We start from the raw sequence: 17,505 nt of genomic DNA on the forward strand, positions 1-17,505 counted from the left end.
TCTGGCTGTCCTTTTTCTACCAAAGATTTCCTCATACTTCTTGGGAGTACACCTCTGCTGCTGACGCTCCTGTGAGGACAGACATGGACGAACAACCTTTAGGACCAGTGACAAGACTGCTGTGACATCCTGGTGCTTACCATGATGTGCAGCAGCCTCAAAGAGGCTGGGAAAGCACTCCAGGACAGCACACATGCTACTGGTAACTATGGCAGCACTTCACTGATACAGGGGCTCTCAGGTTTTAAAGTGAATTATGTCTATGCAGACAGTAGTACGGATCTCATCCCTGTGTTGGCCCTTCATTTCTTGTCACACAATTTCTTCTTGAGAAGAGGCTCTGTGGAAGATATGGTGAGGGAAGGGCATTTTGAGGGAGGAAAGGCTGCGGTTTTGCATGCTGTCAGCACTTCCTTTTCTTTCTACTTCTTTCCTCCCCATCCATCTTCCTGAGCACTATTTAGAGTTAAGAAGCAAGAGAACTGAAAAGGATGAAGGCTCTCTCCTCTTTTTTGCAGAAAGTAATAACCTTCCTGATGACCACGTCTTTTCTAGGAGAAATAACAGGTATGTTTTCTCTTCACATAAATCATTCAAATTTTCTCATTTCTCACTTCAGATACTTGTAAGTTTTTTTTTCTTTGTTGTTTTAAGTACCTTTGGTAGAAGAATCTGAATGCAGATACGAGTCCTCAGCTTGATCAAGCAAGTGGCTACGGCCATGCTTCCACCCCTGAAGGGCTGCGTTTAACAGCTGTCACAAGAGCACTTCCCTGTCTCATAGCAGCTCTGTGGGAAAGAACTGATGGGCTGATGGACAGGTGAATGGGGGAAGAGGAATGAGGGAAGGCTTTGAACAAGCTACAAAGTGACTTGGAAATGTCAGAGCACTGTTCATTACCCCCAGGGTCAGGGCTTTAGCAACTACCCTTTAGTACGTAGGAAACTGTAAGCAGCTGAGGCAGGATGTCAATAATAATATTTCTTCTTACATCTGTCTATCACTTCCTCCAGTTACTCCAATTGTTGATAAGTAGACATAATATTTATTGAGAGTTTTCCCAGCCAAAGGGACAGACAACTTGCAAACACTATCTTTTTTAATTGATTCATTTTCAGTCTTGCTTATTCTAGGGTATTACGAAGTATGTGACTGTAAACGCCAATTACTTTGCCTCAACACATCCTGCCATTGTTGGTTATGCAGATCCAGCCCTATTAAGACTTTGCAGCTAACTGCAGGGACTTGACTTCAACGAGCTAGAATCCTCCAGTATATTAAAAAATTTTTAAAATATATATTGACATGCACTGTTGGCTATGTTTGATACCTGCTGCATAAAAATATCAAAGGTGGATTCTAGTTCTACATATGAGTAGTTTCATCTGCCTGCATTAAATGTTTGCAGAATCAGAGGCTTGCACTTATGCCCAGTAAGGTACAAACAGCAGGCTCAATCTGTCATGCAAAATGTAGTGGCTGATTGCTGCTGTTACTTCTCTAGTTAAACTATGTGGCCTTTTTAAAGTACAGAAATGTCTGTCTGTACCCTATTTTCATCTAGTATCACTAATGTGTTCAGAAGCGTTCACAAAAACACTCTGTTCAGAAAAGCCTATATCTATGCCTGTACTGCATCATTTGGTCAGTGTTAATATTGCTTTTTTCCACTACATTGCTCACTCCAACCCAAGACTGTCAATGATGTTCAGAAGGCTTTATCCTAGAGAATACTGCCAGGAGTGCAGGAAGAGCGAGAGCTCAGCGCTTGATGCTGGTGCTGGGAAGAAGCAGAACACACCCAAGGGGAACACAGCAGTATACCCTTCCTTGCAAGAAAGGATCCATCACTGCATTTGCAATACATTCTGTTGTCAAAAAAAAAAAATGAACAAAACCATAATGTTGTATCCAAGTGATAAGACAAGGGGAAATGGCCTGAAATTGCACCAGAGGAAGCTTAGGGTGGATATTATGAGAAATTTCTTTAGTGAAAGTGTTGCGCAGCATTGGAATAGGCTGCCGAGGGTAGTGGTTGAGTCACCATCCCTGGAGGTCTTCAAGAAACGTCTAGATGTAGAACTCAGTAACATGGTTTAGTGGTGGACTTTTACTAGGTTAAAGGTTGGACTAGATGATCTCTGAGGTCTTTTCCAACCTGACTGATTCTAAGATTCTATGATCTCACTAAGGATTTTAACGATCAGAGCGTCTTTCCAGATCACTTTGCTTCACCAACCATTTAAATATGCTTCACAGGCGAAACTTTCTTTCATCGACAAGAACATGAAAATCTTGCACTTCAGTGCAATCAGCAAGCTGCTAAAGGAAAAGCAGAAATAGCTTGGTATATAGCAGACAACAATCTGCAGCAATTTAACTTAATTAACTGCTCTTCCAAGGAGTCTACTTTCTCATGTGGAAAAAAAGGGGGACCTTCAGGCTGCAATGATACCTTACAAGTGACCCACATATCCCCTGAAGGAGGGCTGTTTGCATGTGGAGCAGTTCCTAATGGTGGAACACCAGCAACTTGCCCGCTGTTTCACAATGTCTCTCACTGCAGGCACTACGACTTCTTTCTTACACAGACGATTTACTCCACACAAGGTGAGTGATGCTTTTTAAACAGTGTGTGTTTCCATTCTTCTCTTAGTAAGCCTGTCTTCAGCTCAGATGCCCACTAAGAGTATTGGTAAACTTGCATTAAAAAGGAGACAATTCCGAGAATGTTGCTCTGTGGCACTACCTAGGCCCCTTTTCTTACTGTATCTTAGATACAAAACCAGAGCTCTTTGGAGAAGATGCTTAGTAACAGGATATATAACCGCAACTTGTGACTCAAACAGAACACTGTAGGAGAACAGGAACCTAGGAAAAACTAAAGAAATCAATGGTTGAGAACTGTAAGAGAAGCTGCTGAAAATATTAAATACATATCAAAGAAAACTAGAAATAAGAAAGTCTAGCTGGTACTTTGCACTTCTCAAAGTTTTATTGTTTCAGGTTTTTAAAAACATTTGCAATTAGACGTGTGAAAGTTTTCTGAGGATAGGGTGTTGTGCCAGACTGGCACACTGGGGACATTAGGGAGTTCAGTTGATAACTCTCCAAGTTAACCCAGGAAAGCACAGATTTGCTATGTAACACCCCCAATGGTGAGAACAGTGTGACCAGAGACACACCACTGACAGCATATGCTACTGCGTTAACAACAGAATACTTTGCTTTTCGTATGCTTTCTTAAATTATCAAAGCATCATCCTTTTTGAGGCAATACTGCCTAACAATGTATGTAGAAGCCAAGAGTTAGAATTATTACCAAGAACTGTTATCTCAGTGCCAGGTAGTTAGTTTTGTATTATTAATAAAATAATTATTTGTTATTCAGATGTAACAGAGCACAAGTATTTTAACTGAATTACAATTCACTGTGTAAAACACTGTTTAATCTGTGTCTGAGATTGCGCAGTTTTTCATGCAGTTTTCACACTTCAAAATATTGCCAGGTTAGACTCACTTGCAACATTTTTTGTGTTTGTTTTTCTGTTCATTTCCTCAATTTCAGAAAGCAAGTCCTTAGACAGTGTTCCTGAAACACCATACAGCAGCCTGGTATTTGAAGACAACATCACTTTGTCATGTGAATTTGAAACTACCTGCTCAGGAGAATGTTTTACTCTGTATTGGATCAGAGCTGCAAAAAGAAGTGAATGCATTTTTTCTCTAGCAAATGAAGCTGGGACCTCACATTTGACTTACAATGAGCATTGCTGTATCGATGAAGACATCCATGGACGATTATTGAACAATACCGACTTCAGTTCAACTGACAAAAAAAGTAATGTGACTATTCTGAATGTTACTAGTTCTGACAGTGGAGAATATTTATGCATTGTTACTACCTGGATAAATGGCAAATATGTGTGGAGAGTTGCTAATAACCTGTCTGTGGAAGTTCGGAAAGACAAAACTACATGTAAGTTGAAACTGTATTCATAACAGACTGTAACTTGGAGAGGTGACATCTGTCTTAGTCCAAGAAATTGCACCTGGTTGTCATAGAAATATTGTATTCTAGCACTAGATTTAGTCATGCAAAATCCTACCTCCCAAAAATATGATCAAAAAAAACCCGAGAATTTTTCTTTTTAACAAGCAAATTGATTGTTCTTTAAATAACTTAAAAGAAAATAGAGCAACTCTGCATCAAGTAGCAGCATGTCACAGACCATTTGTCTGCTATTTCACACAGAATACTTTGTGGATGAATTATTAAATTGCATCACATAAAAATCAACTCCATATTTGTAATGGTTGTACGGACATGAAGAAAAATAGGAAAATGAATGACAATGTAAGTGGATGATTGGCTCACCATAATTTCTTTTATGATCCATGTTTGAATAGTGCCAAGCGTGAAAACAGTCTTTCACTATCGTATTAGTTGCTGCTGACCGCTGCCTAGATGTGCATTAGCATCATTCACAGATTCACAGATTCACAGATTTTTCTAGGTTGGAAGAGACCTCAAGATCATCGAGTCCAACCTCCGACCTAACACTAAGTACTCCACTAAACCATATCCCTAAGCTCTACATCTAAACGTCTTTTAAAGACCTCCAGGGATGGTGACTCCACCACCTCCCTGGGCAGCCCGTTCCAATGCTTAATAACCCTTTCGGTAAAGAAGTACTTCCTAACATCCAACCTAAAACTCCCCTGTCGCAACTTTAGCCCATTCCCCCTCGTCCTGTCACCAGGCACGTGGGAGAATAGACCAACCCCCACCTCTCTACAGCCTCCTTTCAGGTAACTGTAGAGAGCGATGAGGTCGCCCCTGAGCCTCCTCTTCTCCAGGCTGAACAAGCCCAGCTCCCTCAGCCGCTCCTCGTAAGACTTGTAATTCATTCAGCCACCTTACTGCAGTAGAGCACTAAGCCTAAGGACCTGAGAAGTTATGGGAGCAGGATAGGCAGCATCCCATCTTCTTAAGGGGAGGCAGAAAATAGAAAGACCTTGCCTGCCTTCCTACTCATGGTGTGCTTTGAGGATACTGCAGTACCACTAAATATCAATAGTTTTGTTTGTTTTTTAAATGAAGGAAATTTGCCTAGAGAAATCAAGATATTTCCCAGCATACAATACCCTGGAGTCATCCAAAATAAGATTTATATGTAAGTTATTTTCACAGTAACTAAAGATCAAGTGATCACCTGTAAACCACTACAGATTACATTAAAAAAATCTATCTTGACCCAGAAGTCACTATCAGATCATGTTCTAAATAATATATCAATTTTATATAGATATACAGTGGTATATCGCCTCTGGAGCTATAGCTGGGATTATTTTTCTGTGTGTCATAACATGGCTAACCTATCTCAAGACAGCCAAATCAAAAGGTAAGGAACATGTTCTATTATTTTGTTGAATTAAAGCTACTAAGTATCATTTGTACAAATATTTTAATTACTGAAGTTTCATGATTTCTTTTATCTGTTTCAGGAAAAAAATCATCCACAGAATTTACCAGGTATTTCCTTGAAAACACTTATATCCCGGACTATTGAAAATTAATTTTAAAATTACTTACAATTTGAAAGACATGACTATAAACAGACCTTTTAATCCTTTTCATTTTAGATATTATGATGTTGTTGGAATGCCAGAAGATGAATGTAAGCAAGAAGTTTTGAACAACCTTCTAAGTGGTTACCTTCAAAGTAGATTTATCAGGGTTTATGTATACACAAGGGCTCAGGTGGAAGTTGCTTGCTGGCAGTTACAACAAAATTTATAGGATGCAGGCTCTTCAGCATTAGCTTCCTTACAACACACTCTGTCCCCATCTCCAACTCCCTGCAAGGATCATATTTACATAGTGAATCCAAAGTGAATTTAAAGATGTTCTTGATGTAAAAAACAAGCATACACATGGGGGTTACTGCACAAAGAGCTATTCTTCAGTAGCTGTACACTGCTTCAAACTTATCCATGTACACAGGCACACTATTGTCTGTGTATATTTTTCAGTATCATGCTGTCAATTCTTCTTGGCAATTGAAACATACTAAGTGAACTAGGTTAAGTAAGCTGTAGATATTTGAGGAGGCCAGTATACACCAAATACTATAAGAAGCTCTGTTTCATAGAATGGTTTGGGTTGTATGGGAACTTGAAGAATTTTCTCATCATGTCTCTTTATTCATGATTTGTGATCTTGGTCAAGTTAAAATCTCCCCATCTTAGGCTTCTGTTCTCCAAATGAAAGAAGAATGCAAGCCCATTGTTTCATAAGGTGGGAAGACATACAAAAGTGCCAGTCAGTATACCGTAGCTGGTAAATCGCTTATCTCAATTCAGACTTAGAACAGAGTATGAATTAGCATTTGGTTGCAGGGCAGAATGGATTCTTATTTATTAATTTACTAAAGAGGACAAGTACTTTTTCTTTAAATATCAAAATAAGAAGTTTTAACCCTGTGAAATTCTTATATCCTTTTGTTTTTCACAGGTTCTCCATATGCAACAAGTTGTGTCAGTGACATGCAAAGAAGTGAGCACCTTTATTGCCACGTAACAGGGACTTACGCGAAAGTCTCTGCCACAGATAACAACAAGGCTTCTGGGACAGGACTGGAAGCAGATATACATACTGTATATGCATATGCTGGTGAATAAGTAAGTTTCAGCTACATCAAGATTGGAAGTTGCAAGTATTTTTTTTTGCAAAACACATGGCAGACTAAATAACATCCTGGCTAGATGTGTACTAGCTTTACCACTAGAGTGTTTGTATACTCACAGATCAATACATTTCCAATATGTGAATCACCAAATAAAACGTGTGTGTGTTTATTTATTTATTTAAACTATAGCAATATGGAAAAGGTGTTTCTTTCTTTCTGCCTCTTTTTCTACCAATAAAACTGTGGGTTATAGTTTCTGCTTCAGGCTGAAATGCCTGGCTAATATGGATGACTCACCCTCTGCAAACTTTACACTAGTAATGTGTATGAGCTAGATGGTCACTGAGCAAGACTGATGTTGTACACAAAACATGCAATATGGAAAGTGCAAGGAGCCATGCAGTGATCTTGCTCTATGTGCAACCTTGTCATCCTGCTAGGGCAGGAACTGTCCCTCCTAAGCACTTCTGGGGCACAAACTGAAACAAAATGGAAGTCTGTGGAGAAGGGTCCCTGGCTGGCCACATCCAGAAAAATGCAATGAGCACCTTTCACTGAGCTAGGAATCTATGAAGAGTCAGCGATTTGCTTCTTCATTCGTCTGGAAGCAATATTTTTTGGCAAATCCTGAGGTTGCTGAGTTGCAAATACTTCTGTAAAATGGTACAGATTTGCATACATTTTAGTAGTTGGGTTACATGAAAATATTTTCTGGTAAGTCTGAACATTTTAGAAAATACAAAACACATTTCTGATCTGTAGTTTGTGTTATGTTTTTTGTTTGTTTGTTTCAAGTTTGACCAAAGTTTTTCTAAAAGGCATCTTGTCTACTTGATAATAGGATAATATTAGATGGACCTGAATTGAGACTTCGAATGAATTTCACAAACTACTGAATAGACTTCACACATTTCTTTTTTCCTTACAATCTTAACCTATGTAAATCTACTACACAGATTTGTTATCAAGATTACATATGACAGGAGGTTCTAACTGTTCTTTGCTGTACGAGTGAAAGCTAAATAGTTTGCATTAGCCTGCTGGAAACCTGAAGCGTACGTAAAACTTTACTGCCCATACACCAAATTCTCACCTCTAAGGTTTAAAGACCTCTTTAGTCTCTAAGACTTAACTGGAAACAGAATTATGTGGGCAGTTACAGAATAATAATGTTACTTAGACTCATTAGGTAAGTTAATGATACAAATGAGAAGTTAAAAAGATTATCTTGACTTTGAAACCCGATCGTTTATGCAGTGCAGTTTTATATTGTGGATGTTTATTTTGTGTCCACTGGATTATATCAGTATGTCAAAACCGTAATCGCATTACAGAAAAAGTGTGAAAGAACACATACAGCAGTATACTTATATTACATCAATTTAATGTGAAATATAATCTTGTCTCAATTTCTACATTTTCCTGCTCTACCTTCTCAGGTTATTAGCCATCACGGGCAGAGAACACTTTCCATGTGTCTGAATTAAAGTGCTCAAAAGACATGTATTCCAATAGTGGAAAGGTCTAGTAAGAGACATGAAAAAAATTATGCCCTCATATTTGTAGGGAAGGGGTTCCTCCTGTGACCTTCCCTACGGCACAAGAAATTCAGAGGTCATGTGAAAGAAAAACACTCAGAAATTCAATGCAAGTCTGCTATTGAATTGGCCACAGGGTGTCACCATTACTCTTGCCAACGATAGGAAGATGCCTGTTAAACCTGTGATCTATAAATGCTCTAATACCGCTGAGATGGGAAGACGGGACTGCAAGCAATTTAAACAATATTACACATTTTGACAAAAAAATGCATTCCAAAGACATTGCTTCCTAAAGTTTCAATAAAGGCAGATGTTTCATTAATCACAGAATCAGCTAGGTTGGAAGAGACCTCCAAGATCACCTAGTGCAACCTCTGACCTAACACTAACAAGTCCTCCACTAAACCATATCACTAAGCTCTACATCTAAACGTCTCTTAAAGACCTCCAGGGATGGTGACTCAACCACTTCCCTGGGCAGCCCATTCCAGTGCCTAACAACCCTTTCAGTAAAGAAGTTCTTCCTAATACCCAACCTAAACCTCCCCTGGCGCAACTTTAGCCCATTCCCCCTCGTCCTGTCACCAGGCACGTGGGAGAACAGACCAACCCCCACCTCGCTACAGCCTCCTTTAAGGTACCTGTAGAGAGCAATAAGGTCACCCCTGAGCCTCAACTTCTCCAGGCTGGACAATCCCAGCTCCCTCAGCCGCTCCTTGTAAGACTTCTTCTCATAAGACTTGTATCTTTTATAAACCATAACTTTCTAGGAAGGTGTAGCAAAATAGAACATTTAAAATGCAGGTAACTGAAAATGATAGGAGTTAAATATTTTATGCTATTGCCACATTTTGAAAAGGTAAATGATAACTTGTTTACAACAATAATTAATAAACATTATTCAGCTCACAAAGATCTTATGAGGGAATCAATCACTGTATTTTATACACTTGAATACATGAAGCACTGTGACCCAATTCCACACATGCTTTCCTTTCTGAGATTAATCTCACTAAAATGAATGTGGCAGCTTGCAGCATACAGTAAGCTGCTTGCTTACCTCTTTGCATGTGGAATGTTTTATGTTGCAAAATAAAAGGGATCACTGGTTTCTGGTATGGTCTCCTGGCAAAAAAACCAACCACTATGTAACATTTTGGATTTCCAGTTACCATGGGCTAACAAGACAGAAGAACCACACATAATATTATCACCATTAATTTGTATTGATGTACCTCCCTTCTCCAGAGCAAGGGGAGACTAGGAAGATCCAGATAATACTGACACTGAGACAGAGCACAGTGCTGGACACTAGATCCCAGATTCATTTGGGCCCACAGTTTATAGCTTTGCGCCCTTTGTTTCAGTAAACTATCTAACAGCAAATCAATTATTTACGTTCATTAAGTTGCTCTGGTTGTGGTGATTCCAGCACCACACTGAATTCAAAACATAATGAGAAAAAAAAGTAGGAAGGAATTTGGCATTACTCTGCCCCTGAGGCTCTGCTGCCACCTGATGTCACCACTGCTCTTGTCGAGTCAGGGCAGGCAGCACGTCTGCATGAATTGGCAGCTCTGGAAGTGACTTGAGCAGGCAGGGAGCACTGAGGGAAATAATTCAAGTAATTTTGATAAGGCAAAATGACAACTGCTGTCCATAAGATACAAGACTAATTCATTAACAGAGACAAAAAATATAGAGATTTGGTTAAGTATGAGCCCCTCTGTGGTCTGCTGAGGGCAGGCTGGGACTGCTCAGTGTCTGTGCACAAACGGACAGGAACGCCACAGAGCAAACACCAGACCAGAGAAAGAAGCCCTCCTCCACCCGCAGCATGATTCACAACAAGGCATAATGAAAAAGGAGAAACTCCATAAAAAGGAAGACAAGTTATCCAATACAAAAAGACAAGCAGAGCCCAAAAACACTCACACATTTAATGATGACTGTGAAGCTTTTTCAGGGCCAGTGATGAGCAGGAAAGAGTCTTCAGCATGCTTGTAGAGCAACAAATGAGGATTTGAGGTAAGATCTAAACAAAGGGGCTAAGAGTGGAGTCATCTATATTGTTGCAAGGTAGTAACTTCACATAGTTAGAATATCATGGTATGAAGAAATGAACAGCATGATTTTCATAAAGATATTTTAATCATTCAGAAAGTTATGAAGGAGAAATAAAAGTTCACGGCTATGTTCACTTGAGCACCTCTCGCTATATGAGCATTCGGAGAAGCACATTAAGGCCCAGCAGAACAACATCTGGCTCTCAGGGTTCTCAGCCCAGAGGCATGGGGGCATTTATTGCAAGTGACAAACAAGCTCAACTGTTATTTATACTCCGCTCACAGAGGTAGGTAGTGGTTAATACTCGAACTTCTACACATACATTCATGTGGCACCTAAAACGTGTCTTAAATTTGGCATCTAAACAAGCCTGCTGCTTCAAGAATGATGAACTTGGTTTTCCCAAGAGTTCAACACATTTAAAATGCTTGACTCAGTGAAACCACAGTCTCAAAGATGTCTAATGCAATTACAATACTGGCCAACACCAGACTATCCCAGAACAGCTTGTACACATGCTAAGTCCTCTTGTAAAAGTTTACTATCCACTAAATCAATGTCTTTGCGTGAGGTTAAAAAAAAGTACAGAGAAGCATTAATGAAGTTAGTGCAAAAGAGAAAGAGAATGTGTAAACAACCAAAAGTAACACAATATCCTAGCTCTTGCAAACTGCAGCCAATTTGCGCTCCTAGTTCCAGGTAAGTAGAGTAAAAGTCTTTTTTCCTGTGCAGACTTCTCTTCACTCAAGACAATGAGTTAAATGTATTAATTAAGCTTGGTTAACTATCATCTTTAATTCACATACTACATAACTTGTTTTCGCCCCCAAAAGCCAAAGAGTCCTTTGTAAATAGACATTCTTGCTGCACGTTAGCTAAGGCTAAGCACACTGATACCTTTTGTTGCTTGCAATAAGTATTATGACAATTCGAGTTATAGGAAATAGCACACTTAGTTTCAGTCCTCTCTCAATAGTATGCAGCAAGCCAGTAACAGCCTTTACCTTTCCTGCTTATCAGTTCCTGCTTATCTTCCTCAAACATCAAACTTTAAATTACGCCACAGCAGCAAATAGATGTTATTTATACAAAGGTTGCTGCTCAAGTGTTCTATAAATGAGTATAGAGGAAGGGTTGTGCAATATCAACTCATAGTTAGTATTTAAATTTCTGCTCGTTTACACTTTAGGCAGGTTTCATTGTTGCTGTTTGCAGAGAATTTCAAAGCATAGAGTTCAGTGATTCACTTCAAGTGTTTTTATAAATAACACTGTTTTTTAAAAAAAAAGAGAAGTATTTGTCAAGGAAGTCTTCTGGGGAAGAATTTGTTTTTCAACACAGTATTTCTTTTTTAACCTATAGAAAGAACAGATTTTGGTCTGTCATAAGCAGTTATTCAGGAAGCGAAACATTCCTGTTCCAGTTGACTAGGCCTTACAGGCGTCCCTCAGAAATACTGGGAAAATTATTCCATTGAAGAAGATCTCCAGTTTAAAAGAACACGAGATATTACTACCTTAGATAAAATAGCACCATTTACTTCAATCAGTGGTAGTTTATGCCATACGTATAAACATGCCTTGTAATTAAGCCTCAATTCCACTAATAATACAAGCATCATTTTAAACAGACATTCTGATTTTCCTGAGGGAGTTTTGAATTATTTTTCATAAAGTATGTGAGACAGATAGAGCACACATGCCTTCAGCACAGAGGTAGGGAGAAGGACAATGTTTAAACCTTGTGTGTATTCCCAGTGTTTCATAGCCACTTCACCTTAGGTAGCTTTCTACTCAACACGCTGCTTTTCACAGAACCCACTCCAGGTTCTCCATATAGATTTAACAGACACACAAATCAAAATTAGGAACCTTGCCTAGTTAGTGCTGCAGCCTTATCTAAACCTGGGCTCCTGTTGTTAGCTCCTGGTCATTAAAGCCCTAGAATTTCCATTACATAGCTCAAGTTAACATCGGAGAGATGCAATTAAGCCTTGCAGACCTCAGAAAGAAAAGAATCAGAATCAGAGCACTGCAGAATATTTTACCATACTAGATTTTAATCTTATTTTCTTAGAATTCATTGGAATTTTCCCCAAAAGAAAACTCTCTAGAATCACATTGCAAATTCACATAATGGCCAAAGAGAAAAATTGAAGACTTACCTGCCATCTTCATCTACCTTGTTTTGTGTCTCAGCTTCATCAGTCTAACAGTTATGCTCCTGTTTTTCCTCACAGGCTATGCAGTACCTATTGAAGAAAATGGATGCATGGAAAATACTTGAAAACTCCTTACTAGACTTAGAACTTACAGAAGTATATTTCTCAAATAATTAACCTAAATACATGCTAGCACCAACAACAAGATGCTCTACAAACTCACAAACTTCATTAAAAAGAAAAAAATTAAAAACCCAGAAGTTCTACAAGCATTCATTTTCTTAACAAAAGAAATACCCTACTAAAACCTCGTCCAAAATTCAGTTAATTCTTCCCTAAAGGTAAGCTACCTTAGCTAGGCAAATAACAGTTCACTTAAATAAATAAATAAATAAATTCAGAACAAACAAACAAAAAAAAGCTACCACTCTAACAGAGCCAACATACTTAAAAGAGCATCTCTATCTTTCCTGTTCCTGTTCTTAACCCTAAAATACAGTCAATCTTCCTCAGGTGGGACTCTATCAGTGTCCTGCTCTTTATCACCTGGCAACTCCAAATTCACAGAACAAACATCCTTCCTCCTCCTCAAAGGAATCCTAACACGTTCTTAAAGTCGCCAATTCTTCCTAAAACTGGAAAATTTATACAATAATATTGGGATTTGGGGCTGAATTTGACAACACAATGCATGAATTAAAGAAGCTGTTATGCACAGACAAAGAAGCAGCAGAAAACACAGAGCAGCTCAGAACACATCAGAGAAATGAATGATTTACTGGAGTGACTCAACTTCAGGCCAGGTCAACAGTAAGGAAAAACGTGTTACTGCCAAACATCTGTTCAGTGAACTATCCAAACCGAGATCACGCTGACAAGGCAGTAATCAGTCCTGTGTCACAAAATACCCCAAAGCAATCAGCAGTAAGTTAACACCTTTGTTTGGCTTACATAAGACACATTCAGCTGATTCCCATTTTGCAAGAGACATTTGGGGAGATGGTGTTTCTGCAACATGCTTATCTGGGGATTTCCGTGCTTTGACACTCAAAACTTTCAGAATCAACAGTTTAGATGAGTTCATTACACAATATTTTAACTTTAAAAAAATAAAAATTAATACAGGAGATACTCTAAAATCTTACAAAATGCTCAGGTGATTTATTAAAAACCACACTCCTAAGAATAAAATGCTTATAAAACCTACTTTTAGGCATATAACCTCATTGGATTCCCCTAAGACTTAAGATACCAGGTGATAAAGATCTCTTTAAGACATGGGCTCTAAATTACTGTAGCACTTTTGAAAATTGTACTATTATTAACATACTTTATATACTGATCATCATCATGTGAATACACTGAAATCTTTGGGTTATAAATACTACAGACAATGCATCAGCAAACTGATAGATTGAATTAAAATATTCAAGCCATCTCAGCTACTTACAAGCTATCCTTGCAGCCTGACATTAGCAATGTCATTATTCCCGCTGAGCTGCCACACCGCATTAACTTCATAATTAAGCAGGAATCCAGAATAACAGTCTTGACCGTGACAAAAAGACAGCCTTGAATTACAGCCATTAAGGAGATGTGCAGCATTTTTGTTTAGGCATCCCAGAGGATTTATTAGGAGCAAGAGCTTCAATTAAAAATTAAGTTTACTTATGTGAATTAGCAAAAGCAGGAACACTGTTTTACTTAGATATTCTATGTACACAGTAAGAATAGACAACTCCCTGAAAGCTTAGCTTCAATAAAGGAAGTCCAGGTATTCAAACATGTCTGGCTGAAAAATCAACTTGAAATATGACAACAGAAAGCTTTCAGTAAGCTCCCTTATGTTTCTTGCTTTATTTGCCTGGCCTAGAAAACCATGATAATTTTTCTTCTGCTCTTTTCTTGTATCAAATGAGTCAAGTTCAATACCAGTACCATTAAAAAACTAAGGATTTGGCTTCTTGTATCTGTGCTAGTAAGACATGCAGAAGAAGAGACTCCCAGAGCTGTATGAAGTGAGGTTATCTCTGAATGTAAGACATTCCTAGTACATTGTTCTAATTGCTAAACAAATTTTAGGTCTGTTTTTCATTCTATTTTGATCATTATCTTTTATTTTATAATTAGTCAGTAAAACAACCAGTGGTTTAAAATTCCTCCTGCAAACCAAATGCTATAGGAAATACCTGAAAGCCTACCCAAACTTGAAAAAAAACCTGCAACTTAACTAAAAAGCCTGAAAAAAACCAAGCAGTTTCTTCCTCTCTCTACTTCATGGCCTTACTCTCCTCTTTTCATTTTTTTTTCATCCTGTCTGCCATATTAAAAGAAGTTTTGGAACAAATTTGTTCATAATAGCTGTAGGAACTAACTGTGCTGTTTTACATGTAATTCAAGCACACTGAAAGAAATTTTCATCCACTCATATGTAAAAACAAAAACAAAACTCTTAGTTTTATTGAAGAACAGAGAAGTTTTATTTATTTTTTATTAATTAATTAATTAATTTATTTATTTATTTATTTTATCACCTTAAAATCAAAGGCAGGTTTATTACTGGAAAGGTCTTTCCTTTGTACATGTGTCTGATTTCATTGCTACCAAACAGTTTGCTCATAAGGTAGTTACTTCAGATATCTGCTGGGAAAATTATTCAGTCATTTCTTCTGATAGGTGCTTGAGTGCTGAGGAGATGAGTCACATATGGCCAAGGGTTTTATTTTCTATGTATTAGTTAAACATCTGATTATAAGACACCATTCATATGAATACGCCATTCCCACTCTGGTGATCAACTCAGCTCTGTGGCACTTGCTGTTGTTCAGCAAGGCCTTGTTTTAGTCAAGCACCTCAGCACGTTCTTGAACAACGTGCAGGTAAGTGGGTCTTAAATATGTGCTTAAAATAAATACACGTGCTTTGCAAAACACACCAATCAAATCTTACATACCTCTAAAATCTTTTGAGACAGAACACTCGAGGTTATGAGAGGATACTACCCTGGATCACACACACTTCTCTTGCCAGCTCAGAAACATCAGGTATTCTTGCTATCTGCATCTGGCTTATTCAAAGTGTATACGGTGTTGTATAGTTATTTTCCAGGGATGGTATGCGTCAAAACCCACCCCAATAATCCCTCAGGAGTATCATCAATAAACAATATTTGTTTATTGTCAATAAACAATAACGCTAGCTGTCAGTGAGTCATAACCCCCTCCCAGCTTTGTAAAACAGTCACAAGCCCTTCCTCCTCTGCAAGAAAAGAACTAGAAACCACTGGAGCTGAGCACTGGGAGAAGAAACCCAGTGCTTTAGACTCTCTTTTCCACTTCCACTTGCAACAGTCAGAACTGCTTTTGTGCACTCTTCTGCTTCATGATTTATGCTACCGACACTACACCCACATACAGTCCCTGGCTTCGCAGTCAGTGTGATGTGATGAGTAGACTGGCTGGTCTTCTTTGAAACCAAGAATGAGTAGGAGAAAGTCCCACACACTTTGTCACAAACAATAACATCAGAAATGAAGCTGGAAGAGGGACCCACTACTCCTACACACTTGGCTGTTTCCGAAAGTCCTAGGAGCCAGCGGATTGTTTCTGTTGGCCATGTTTGGAAAGTTGGAGCACGGTCCTGCTGTGCTGCCCACACAATAAAACCTCGCTGGCACTCCTGAATACAGCAAAACCCACGTCCCGTCTTCTTCAGCACTTTGGACGTGCTGTGCCTAGGTCCTCATTTCTGTATCTGAGGCATCCAGACAAAATGGATCACATCCAGTGGTTTGAATTATTTGCAGTGAATTTTCCATCAAAACATGTATCTACAGGAGTTTCAGCTCCCCCTCAGGTACACAACAGCACCCACTTCCTATCGCACACCCTCAGTGTCTCTGACCTTAAGCTCAGCTAAATAATGCTTTACTCACTCTTCCCCTGTGGTACAGTCTGCACTCGGATGCACAGGGCATTTTATCAAGATGTATTATAACACTAATTAAGTACATTAAAAATAATAAAAATATACAGAGAAGGGATTGAAGAAATAGGCAGGCAGAATGAAGCAGCTGTCCAAGACAGGGAAAAAAATTCAGTCTGGCAGTGAACAGGCAACAGCAGATATTGACAAAGACATAACTGCTCAGCAAAGCATTTGCTTTGCTTAAGGTTGTACCTTATTTAAGCTGAAGAAAAGTTACTGCTAAATGTAGTCTCTTGATACTGAATGGCTATTTACTTCAGAGTCACAAGTCCTGATTTAAATGTGCTAGTGCTACAGAAATCTATCCTAATGCAAGCACAGCCTTCTGTATGTGTCACACAGGTTTTCAACAACGATCTTCAGATTAACAGTTGTACAGATGACAGGAAAACCAGTCTTTAGAGCTAGCCTCCTTCAGCAGGCACTTTCAAATAAAACTAAACTTTATGACTGACAACTAAGGTATTCAAGTATTTTTATGTGTAGCTGAGATGATCCAACAGACATCACTAAATGCACTGAAATGTACTCAGAACACTTACTATTTATAAGGTTGTAATTGCTGAGACTCCACTGATTGCTTAAGCAAACCCAACAGCTGTGATGTTTCGCTGGCCACTTCCCCAGCCAGAGCTCTGTAACTCCTCATCAGCAAAATGACCTGGCTTGAGAGTTCCTTTTTAGCCCAGTGAGGAATCCATTTTGAAAATCTCCCTGCCTCTGAAGGATCCACGGACTCCAAACAAGCTCTATTCTGACAACAAAATTACTTATTTTTGTTTCCATTCTCTGAATGCTGCCCTTTGCAAGACTTTCCTGGAAGAAACTGCCACCATTTGGAGACAAAGAGCATTTTTCATTGAGGCATGGCTGGCAGCCATTCTAAAGAGCCGAGCAGGATGAACTCCACTGCTGTCCCTGGCAAATCACCGTGGCACTTGCCCCTTTGTAGACTTGTGATGACAGCAGTGTGCTGTGCTAGCACAGGGGATGCAGTTAGAGGGAAAGGACAAGATCTCATTTAAAACAGAAGGTGATACATGATGTCTGTTGTTC

General features: G+C 38.9%; 1 protein-coding gene across 4 annotated transcripts; it reads left to right on the forward strand.

The window, feature by feature from the left end:
* The first annotated feature begins 25 nt into the window (after positions 1-25).
* Positions 26-9,834, forward strand: LOC308201168 (uncharacterized protein). Of its 4 annotated transcripts, XM_080608138.1 has the most exons (8): positions 26-202; positions 519-567; positions 2,261-2,611; positions 3,570-3,980; positions 5,311-5,406; positions 5,510-5,537; positions 5,648-5,682; positions 6,519-9,834. In XM_080608138.1, the coding sequence occupies exons 1-8, from the start codon at positions 194-196 to the stop codon at positions 6,683-6,685; spliced, it is 1,146 nt and encodes a 381-aa protein (XP_080464264.1). In that variant the 5' UTR covers positions 26-193; the 3' UTR covers positions 6,686-9,834. The 4 variants fall into 4 exon arrangements, with proteins under 4 accessions (XP_080464264.1, XP_080464266.1, XP_080464265.1 ...); XM_080608140.1 differs by lacking the exon at positions 26-202 and having other exon boundaries at positions 215-567; positions 3,732-3,980; XM_080608137.1 differs by lacking the exon at positions 26-202 and having other exon boundaries at positions 218-567.
* Positions 9,835-17,505: the final 7,671 nt, after the last annotated feature.

Source organism: Anser brachyrhynchus (genome assembly GCF_964034855.1).
Source record: "Anser brachyrhynchus genome assembly, chromosome: 11".
Classification (NCBI taxonomy): domain Eukaryota; kingdom Metazoa; phylum Chordata; class Aves; order Anseriformes; family Anatidae; genus Anser; species Anser brachyrhynchus.

Excerpts from the sequence above, each read along its gene's own strand:
- LOC308201168 (XM_080608137.1), top strand. The coding sequence starts at position 492 with ATGAAGGCTCTCTCCTCTTTTTTGCAGAAAGTAATAACCTTCCTGATG. Across the intron at positions 568-2,260 it reads TTTTCTAGGAGAAATAACAG|GCGAAACTTTCTTTCATCGA; the intron begins GTATGTTTTCTC and ends TATGCTTCACAG. Across the intron at positions 3,981-5,310 it reads TCGGAAAGACAAAACTACAT|ATATACAGTGGTATATCGCC; the intron begins GTAAGTTGAAAC and ends AATTTTATATAG.